Below are 9,793 nucleotides of genomic sequence, written 5' to 3'. Positions count from 1 at the left end.
AGTTATTTCCATGCAGTGTCCAGAAAGAGGTGTTGTTCAGCTTGTAGGGCAGCACAACTGCTTCCACCCACCTCCATCATCATCATCATATGAAATAACTTTTTGTCACAACAAAAAATAGTGGCTGATAAAAAATGTTTTAATTTCCACCCCTGGTCACCGGTAACATTTCAAAAACGAGCTACAGGCAAAATAACTTCCAAAAGCCAAACGGCGCAGTCGTCCAATCAGCAATGTCTCGTGTTTCCCATTGGTGTTTTTTGAATTTGCTGTGGTGTTTAGTGATTTGTTTATGTGGTTTGCACTTCAGGGTTTTCTTTTAAACATGAAATAACTAATTACAGCTGAACGTGTTGGAAAAATCTAAATTTGAATATACCGCAGCAAGGTGAATCAACAAGAGTCAACAGCTGAAAAAATGATCTGTGGTGTATTTTTATTTTTCAACAAGGATATTGTCCCATTCGTTTACGTAGAGGAGGAAACATATTTCACTTAAATGTTTAAACAGCAACTCTACCATCTTGATTGATCTTGACTACTTGTTTGCTGCACGACCAACGGGGTGACCTGTTTGTTGAAAAAAAAATGTCTTAAATGTCTTTAATGTCAGAATTGTTGAAATTACCCATCCATTTTTGATACCCACTTGTTCCTGTTCAGATCTGGTGCCTGTCTCCGGCGGTCATTGGGTAAGAGGTAGGGTAAACCCTAGGCAGGTTGTAGGTCCACAACAGGGACCCTAACCCTAACCCCCGCAACACGAGGAGGCGTTCCTCTGCTATTGACCAAACTGGTCGGTGTAGAGCGGAGTAGAGCCAGACTTCTGAATTAGGGGCCGTGTGAAAGAGGCAATAGAGATGAACAACCACACACACACACACATACACTCACACCTAAGGCCAATATAGAGTCTTCAGTTAACAAGCATGTTTTTGGACTGTGGGAGGAAACCACAGTGCCTGGGGAAAGCCCACTCCTGCACAGGGAGAACGGAGAACATGTAAACAGAATGGTCCTGGCTGGGAGCTGAACCCAAACATTTATGCTGCAAGATAACAGTGCTAATCAACTACAACAGCGTGCAGCCCATACTTCTAAATTATGTCAGCAAAATCTATCAAGACATGTCTCTGCTTTTGTTATTTTTGCAACTGATGGTGCAGCGGCCATCAGAGGCTGAAGATAAGGAAGACATCACATGCTAAAGCTCAAAAATAAATGCCATTTGACCGTTGTTAGTGTTGCATTGGAAACTGCAGGACACACAGTGGAAGAACGAGCAGAAGCACAGCTGACTGGATGCTGCGAAAAACCTCTGATCCACAAACGCATCAGAAACATAACAACCTGCTTCCCTTTGGGTGCACTAAAGCACCTCTTCAGATTGGGTTGGGTAATAAGAAACTTACTCTGAAATGACCGCAAAGACTAAATATCACTTATCTGTTGCACCTTTAATCTAAAAAAGTAAGATAAAGTATGCTAAACATTTAAAATGCCTTAAACTACACGTAGGACAACATCACTAGCTATTCCAGACAGGAAATAATATTGTATATCACAGTATAATTTGGGGAAGCTTCAGTAGTATTAAAAATGAATTCTTCCCCTAAAAATCCTGAGATGAACTGTCAATAGTTCAGGTTGATACGACGCAGAGTAAGAAGTCTCATATACATCCTTGTTTAAACAATGACCATCTTTCTCTCTCTTCAGTCCTTCAACACTCTGCACATGATGTACCATGAAGCGACGGCGTGCCATGTCACCGGAGACTTAGTGGAGCTGCTCTCCATCTTCCTGTCAGTCCTCAAAGCCACCCGGCCGTACCTGCAGCGCAAAGGTCAGACTACTTTCTGTTAACAAGAAGTGTTGAACACAAAATTATAAAAAGGAACATTGTTTTATTGGTAATGTTTGGTGCCAGGTTTCACTAGACCAGGGGTCTGCAACACAAAATGTTGAAAGAGCCATATTGGACCAAAAAAACAAAAAACAAATATGTCTGGACGTTTAGCCGTCTGTCCCCCAGCTGAAGGCCTGTAAAGCCTGAAATCTCCGGCTGATAACAGCTGTCCTACTCCGCGCAACAATCGCGGCATCCAGAGCATTTCTTCCACTGTGCCTCTCTTCCTGAAGTCTCAGGAGAATCCCCGTAAGTTTAAAAAACAGCAACAACACAGGGCCAACTTTGTCTATAGCGCTTTCGTTGTTTACACAACTTGCGCCAAGTTTCGGTACCCCCCGTTTCGGCGCCGGTGTGATGGCAGCCTCACTTCTGTCAGCATGCCCCAGGGCAGCTGTGGCTACAATGTAGCTTACCTCCATCAGTGTGTGAATGTGAGGATGAATGGGTGAATGATTGTAGTGTAAAGCGCTTTGGGGTCCTTGGACTAGAAAAAGCGCTATATAAGTGCAAGTCATTTACCATCTTTTTCCATTTTCAAACATTTTTAAAAAAGCTCCAGGGAGCCGCTAGGGCAGCGCCAAAGAGCCGTGGGTTGCCGACCCCCGCACTAGACGCAAGTGTTGTTTATGATCATATAACTGTCAGCCACAACATCCAAGTAGAAGTAAATGTGGACAACATATTTATCAGCCGTTAAGATTTTCTTTGGGGTTAAAAAAAATTAGGACTTTGTTTGATTTCCTAAAGGTACAGTGCTGGTGGTGTTCTTGGAGCTCTCCCACAGTTTGATGAGTGGCTCTAATATATACACAGGCAGTTGGTGATGTGTGTGTGTTTGTGTTTTCTGCTTGTTCTGAACAGTTTTTTCTCCTTATAATCAGATGTGAAGCAGGCTCTGATCCAGTGGCAGGAGAGGATCGACTTCGCTCACAAGCTGCTCACACTCCTCAACTCCTACAGCCCTCCTGAGCTGCGGAACACCTGCCTGGGTAACATTCAGCTTTTTAAACTTGTTTTGTTTAGCTTATTTTTTTTGTTGTTTAGAGCCCAAAACTGAAACTGAAGCCAAATATAGAGCTAGTTTTTGTCACTGTGATCTGAACTTCAGGAGCCGTTGTGTCATTGTGCTTCGTTTGTTGCAGATGTTCTGAAGGAGCTCGTGCTGCTGAGTCCACACGACTTCCTGCACACCCTCGTCCCGTTCTTACAGCACAACCACTGCACCTACCACCACAACAACATCCCCAGTGAGTCTCCTCCCTCGAACTGGCAGCACTTCATACTTTTTGGTGTTTCATATCAGTCATTTAACATGACCTATATTCTTAGGAATAATCCTTTGAGGTTTTTAATAATACTATATTTCTACATCATGAAACCTGAAAGTACTGGGTCTGGAAAACCCTTTTAAACTCTGTTACTCTTGGAGATTTTTTTTCTTCTTTTTTTATATTTAATTCAAATTGACCCCTTGTTTGTCTGTCCATGTGTCCTCAGTGTCCTTTGGCCCCTACCTGCCATGCAGAGAGAACATTAAGCTGATGGGAGCCAAAAACAACATCCGCCCCCCGCGGCCAGAGCTCAACATGTGTCTGCTGCCCTCTTTGGTGGAGAGCAGCAAGGTACCTCTGACTGTCACATCACTGCTCGTTTTACAGCAGGCTGTTCTTTTACAGCAGCTCAATGTTGGGAGTCAAACTGTATTGTGTGTTGTTGCCGTCTCAGGGGAAAGACGAAGTCTACGACCGGATGCTGCTGGACTACTTCCTGCCCTACCATCAGTTCATTCACCTGCTGTGTCGCGTCGCCATCAACTGCGAGAAGTTCACCGAAACTCTCGTCAAACTGAGTATGAGTGAGAGAAAGGAATCCGTGATGCTGTCTGCTGACATATTTACACTCACTGATTCTGTTCCTTTGTCTTTCAGGTGTGCTGATCGCATACGAAGGACTTCCTCTTCATCTCGCACTTTTCCCCAAACTGTGGACGGAGCTCTGTCAGTCACCGGTACTGAACTCTTATGGTTCTCCTTAGGTGGTAATACTGTAGGATAGTGCTGCCACTAATTACTTTTGATTAAACAGCTAATCTAAACAACCAGTTATTCTCCAAAGATCAAAATTCACAATTTTATTTTAGTTCATTTTATTTTTAACAGTCAGCTTTGGCATTTCCAGTTTACCATGAAATATAATGTAAACAGACTTAAAGTTCCAACTTCACCATGACAAATAAAAAAGATGAAGTTCTTGTTTATGTATTTAAAATTTCCTGAATATCCATCAAGTTGTAAGGATACTTATGATAAGAACTGTGGAGAGAAATCCTCATTTTGAAGGAGTTCAGTCACATGGTTTTATCTTCAGAAAGAGGAGAGAAACAAAAACATGACTATTTAAAACAGAATAATGGAGACTACCTAGTTTTTCAACTTAACCTATGACTTCCATATTGAATATATAAACTGTATTTATCATTGCATGTATTATACTTGATTTTGTCAAACTGAAATATTACTCGTTTGGCTAATAACATTATCCATATAATTAATTGTGCTTAAAACAATAACACACACAGGTGTTGAGATCTGTTCCCCACTTATTTAGGTTGAGTAGATTTCCAGCCACCAGGTGTTTCCCTGCTACAACAGACAAAAAATGATGAAAATCTTTTCTTTTAGTAATTTACTTTAAATATCATTGCTTAAAACAACAGAAGTTAAAAGGAATACAGAGCAAAGCTGGCGGGTAGTCGGATCCTAATGAGGGAGCAAAACTCAACGCACCACCGGTCAGAAACACCGTTAATCCAACATGAGCCCAGATTCTGGTTTAAAAAGTTCCTCAAACATTTATTCTCTAGAAATTGTAGCAGACAGACAAAACTCAGTACTTCAGTTTCTCCTGCTGTCTTAACAGTAAAGGCTGCTACATACTTTGCAAAAACCAAGAAAAGTGCTTTCTCTCCGGGGGCTGTGAGAACATGTTGGGGCTTTTTCTTACAGCCTGTGTTCGACACATCATCTACAAGGGACTTTTTTTCCTTAGTGGTGTCTGAAATTTATGAAGCTAAATTGAAAATGTTAATGTTCATGTTTTTCTGCTGGTGCAGAGGTTTGTACAGTGGATAGTTTTAAAAAGCAGCCAGTTGGGGCAGTGAGGAGGTATGCAATTCTATGTAAAACCTCTTTTAAGACATACAAAAAAAGAAATGGCAAAAGATTTGTGGAAAAAGAAGCTTGAACATTGTGCACAGACGAGAGCATTTGTCCAGAAGAATTATGTTCCCTTTGCAACGATGTGTTCAGATAAAGGAGTGGTGACACTGGATTCAGTCAGCCCTGCAGTGGGGGGGCCCTATGAGGACTCCCCAGGAGTTCTGCACCTGAGTTTCTCCTGAAGTATGAAATGTACTGGCCAAAACAAACTTTAGTCTTGTTCTTGACAGTTTGAGAAAATGAACAATTTTCTCAGTTCTTGCAGAGTCTGGAACAAGCTTAACTCCTGTTTACATTGTTCTTGTGCTGCTGAGGTCAGCCAAGGAAACCTTGCAGAACATACTAACCACCATTTTATTGTCAGCTAGCTTGAAGTACTTTCATACTTTAAATCCTTTTGGTCTTTGAAACCATTCATAACCCAGCTCGTTCATCGCTGTAGCAGCTGCAGACTGTTTTTTCTGCCATGATAGTTTCAAACTCTGCTCAGATGGAGCTGACAGGACAGGAGCTTGACTGATGTACACAGCACATTCTAGCGGTGTGGAGAAAAGCAGCTATTTCAATTAAAATGTTTAAGGAATTAAAAGATAAAACTGCAGGGAGATTAGTACAATAAATCTCCACCATTGGACTGACTGTTTAATCCAGACAGAAGTACAGATGTTATAAATTTGTCTTTTCAGTCTCTTTTGGCTAAGACGTGTGTGAAGCTCCTGTGTGAAGATCCGGCCTTCAGTGAGTACATCAAATGTATCCTGATGGATGAGAGGACTTTTCTCAACAACAACGTGGCCTACTCCTTCCTCACCTGCTTCCTGCACAAGGTACAACACAACAAGTGTCAGTTGAACAATGGCACCACCTGGATGTGAAACACCGTAAAATAATGAATGTTTCTGTAGGTCCAGGTTCTGTCTGGTCCCAGCTGCTCCAACCTGATTGGTGTTTTGGTGACCAACCTGCTGACCGAGCAGAGCAACCTTCAGCCCGAGATGGCAGTTCACCGAGTGGAGCTCAACAAGACCAGCAGCCTGCTCAACGCAGTACGAACACACAAGCACGCACATACTGAGCACGCTCCAAGCTGAAATCTGAGCTCTTCCTGAGGGTGTTGCTCTGTGTCATTCATCTGTTTGTCTGTTGTGTTTCAGGACCTGAGGGCGTTGGTGTTGCTGCTGTCCGTCCAGCCCCCTCAGGCCGTTGAGCCCGCCCTCTGCCCGGCTCTGCAGGAGCTGCTGGGGCGATGTCGCCTTTGTCTTCAGCAGCGCAGTGCTGTGGAGCTGGAGGCCAAAGATCACAAGTCCAAAGGTACAACAGACGTGTTGTTTTACCTCTGTTCCTATGGAGACAGTATACTTCCGCCGTTATCACTAAAACCTTTTCTCAGCTAATGCTTGAATATCTTTGACCAAACGCTGAATGATACAGAGCAAACATTATATTCCTGTAGTTCTAGGCTCTGTGTTTGTGTGATGTACACCAGCCTTTTAAATTAATTTGGACTAAACGTTCACCTTGACCTCAGTTATAAAGTCAATGAAGTCATGGAAGATAATATGGAAATTGAAAGATTTCTGTTGAATTTATGTAGCTTCTTTCATACAAGTGAATTTAGTAAATAGTCCACACTTATATAATAGGAGTTTTCAGACAAAACAACTCCAAGCGCTGTCTTAGGGTTATAAGGTCTATTAGCTCCTCTATGGAGCGGGTAGAGGAATCTGCATGTTTGCTTTTACACCACCTGGAGAACACTAATTGTGCAACATAATGTTCACCTTCATCAGCTACATCAATAGAAGACTTTACTTTAAATTTTTTATTTATTTTTTTAATTAATTTTTATTTGGAAAGGCAAGATACAATCATTTTTACATTCCAGTTTCCACCACATTGGGAGGAAGAAAAGAAATACACAGGCCAATCCAAGGTTTTTGTATAACAACCGAACAATGAAAACAAAAGATGTGAGTGGGGGGGTAAGAAAGGGCCAGGTCTATTTTTCCTTTTGTCAGTGGTAAAACACAATCGATAGCAAACATTTCCCATAATCCTGAATTAAGGTATAGTAAACAACACAGCAGTACTTACATGAAATGGCTATATTTAATCTACTGGAATAACCGACTTTACGTAGTTTTTCCATTTAGACCAGATCCTGAAAAAGGATTCTCTCCGACCATGAACAGAAAAAGATAACTTCTCCAGAGTGTAAATGTCCTGTACAATGGAAACCCAGTCTTCCACTGTGGGTGCTTCGGGCTTTAACCATTTTCTAGTGATTGTCTTTTTGCTTGCTGCCAGTAGCATTAACAGGAGTTTTTTGTCATCCAGAGTCCAGTTATCAAATGGAATGTTTCCTAAATATAGGGATTCACAATTACATAGGATTCCTTCAGTAAAGATGTTATTTAGGTGGCAACATATTTGCTCCCAAAAGGCCTTAATCACCGGACAAGCCCAGAAGATGTGGTGGTGATTTGCTCCATTTGTTCCACAGAGTCTCCAACACGAGTCTCCGCTGCCCTGGTGTTTTTTCTGGGCTGGAGTTACAAAGTATCGAACAGAGTTTTTCCAACTGAACAGCCGCCATCTGGTTAAATTTTTAAAGCAGAGTGACAAAGCTCTTCAAACATTCAGAAGAAGTTGTTCTAGGAGCCAAGACTCAGACAGCAGATCAGTTCACTTTGTGCTGCACATATTCAGAGAAGAGCATGTCATAGCAGACAACGGCGAAAGTTAAGTGCCTTCCACTTCAACGATGTGAATGCAGTTTTAACAGTGTGGACATCAGAAGAACATTCAGTTTGCTCAGCCAGTCAGCGGACCAATCACATCCACTTAGACCACTCAGTCTTCCCTATTAAGACCAGAAAGCTTTTACTCTAAAGTAGGAGCTAAAAAAAGACTCAATAAACATAGTTTTAAGGACTTTGAACGGCCACAGTACCACAGTGTTGTTTCACCCACCCCACACTCATACAGCGCTTTTTATTATGTATTCACAGTTTGTATGCAGCACTTTTTTGTTCCCACTTATACACTCATAAGCATATTGAGGGCTTCTGGGAGTGGAATGAATTTGTACATCATATTCTACCACTGACTGAGATCCAGGAATTGTTGATGGTCTGGAATGGAGTCGTAGAGACGTTGTTTTCCAATCAGAGGGTCGAGGGTTCGATCCCCAACCTCTACAGTGCGCTGAGGTACCTTGGGCAAGGTACTGAATCCCCCACTGTTCCTAACATTCTTATGGCTGTATGAGAGAGATAAGGGCTGTATAAACAGAGTGTTTGAGTGTCTCAATAGCTGCAATGGCAAGTATCCAAATGTATGTGGATGTAGCAGAAACCAAACGTGGAAGAGGAGAAAGAGGAACCATCATAGAAAGATAAGCCCTGCACGGAATGTACCACCGGCAGATTGAGGAAGTGGCTGATATCAACAAGTCCTACCAGTGGCTAGAAAGGGCTGAAGGACAGCAAGGCCACTGGATTTTTATAACCTCATCAAACACAACACATTTTGATACCATCAGAAAGATCTTTTAAAGACAAATCCAACACAATTTGAAATTTTAAAATAGGTCCACTGGTTATCAATTTATTGTCAAGAAAATGATCATCAGAATGGGTCTAAATGAGAACAGTTCTTAAACATGCAGCAGTAGAAAATCCTGTGTTTAACTTCCTGGAACATCTGTTCTCACGCCGGGCTGAAGCTGGGGAATTGCTCTGATTGGCTGAAAATTTTCAGATGTTTATCATAAAATGTTTTATTTTATCTGAGTTGAGAAATGAATGAATGAATTTGCTCGATCACTGCCTGACCCAGTTTGCTATAACGCTACCATGTGTATTTAACAGATCAAGAACATATAGAGGATGAATGGGTTGTGAGCAGGGGTGGAAATTAAAAATTTTGTCCACCAGCCACAGTGGCTGGTGGACAAAATTTTTTTACCAGCCACTCAAATATTTTACCAGGCATTTTTTTTTGTTGTGACAAAAAGTAATTTCATATGATGATGATGATCGACGCGGGTGGAAGCAGTTGTGGTGCCCTACAAGCTGACTACTCTTGAAAAACAGAAAATAAAATAGCTTCTCATCACAACACCTAGTTGGTGTCAGACTGCATGTAATCTGTAGTGGATCGAGTGCATCATATGGGTTTGCAGTGAACTGTTGTATTATTTTTACGCGGGTTTTCTCCGCCTGAAGTGGTATTTCGCTTTTATCTAAATAACATTCGGGTCGAATGTTATTTAGATAATTCATTTTCCAACAACAACCAGTTAATTTACCAACAAGTCTTTAACTGTGTTTATTCCTCTCATCATGGACAATAAGTCCTCTGAATTTGGAGACATTTGTTTTTTTTTTTGCAAAAGTTACCAGGGGGAGCCAAATATTTCAGCCGTCTGAAATAATCGGTTCCCCCTCTAAAACATGGGAGAAAAATAATTTACCAACAAGTCCTTAACTGTGTTTATTCCTCTCATTATGATATTACTAGCACATTTTATTCCTAAAAGAATGATATTTTTTAATGAGAAATATTTACCACTCTAAACAATTCTGTTAATAGATAAGTCATTATTTATTTTAATTATTAATTTTTTTTGTCCACACATTGTCTATATTGTCCATAACAG

General features: G+C 41.2%; 1 protein-coding gene across 4 annotated transcripts in view; it reads left to right on the top strand.

Moving 5' to 3' along the window:
- Positions 1-9,793, top strand: part of usp34 (ubiquitin specific peptidase 34) — a 68,274-nt gene that overhangs the window by 55,064 nt on the left and 3,417 nt on the right. For all 4 annotated transcript variants that reach the window (XM_017433760.3, XM_017433762.3, XM_017433759.3 and 1 more), the window contains 9 exons: positions 1,720-1,846; positions 2,794-2,901; positions 3,055-3,159; positions 3,410-3,534; positions 3,638-3,761; positions 3,841-3,920; positions 5,817-5,957; positions 6,036-6,176; positions 6,285-6,441. In XM_017433760.3, coding sequence (XP_017289249.1) covers positions 1,720-1,846; positions 2,794-2,901; positions 3,055-3,159; positions 3,410-3,534; positions 3,638-3,761; positions 3,841-3,920; positions 5,817-5,957; positions 6,036-6,176; positions 6,285-6,441 — 1,108 coding nt within the window. The remainder of the gene's footprint in view (positions 1-1,719; positions 1,847-2,793; positions 2,902-3,054; positions 3,160-3,409; positions 3,535-3,637; positions 3,762-3,840; positions 3,921-5,816; positions 5,958-6,035; positions 6,177-6,284; positions 6,442-9,793) is intronic.

This window comes from Kryptolebias marmoratus, linkage group LG3 (assembly GCF_001649575.2).
Source record: "Kryptolebias marmoratus isolate JLee-2015 linkage group LG3, ASM164957v2, whole genome shotgun sequence".
NCBI classification, from domain to species: domain Eukaryota; kingdom Metazoa; phylum Chordata; class Actinopteri; order Cyprinodontiformes; family Rivulidae; genus Kryptolebias; species Kryptolebias marmoratus.
Note: the sequence above shows the minus strand (reverse complement) of the source record. Positions and strands in the feature narration are given on the sequence as shown.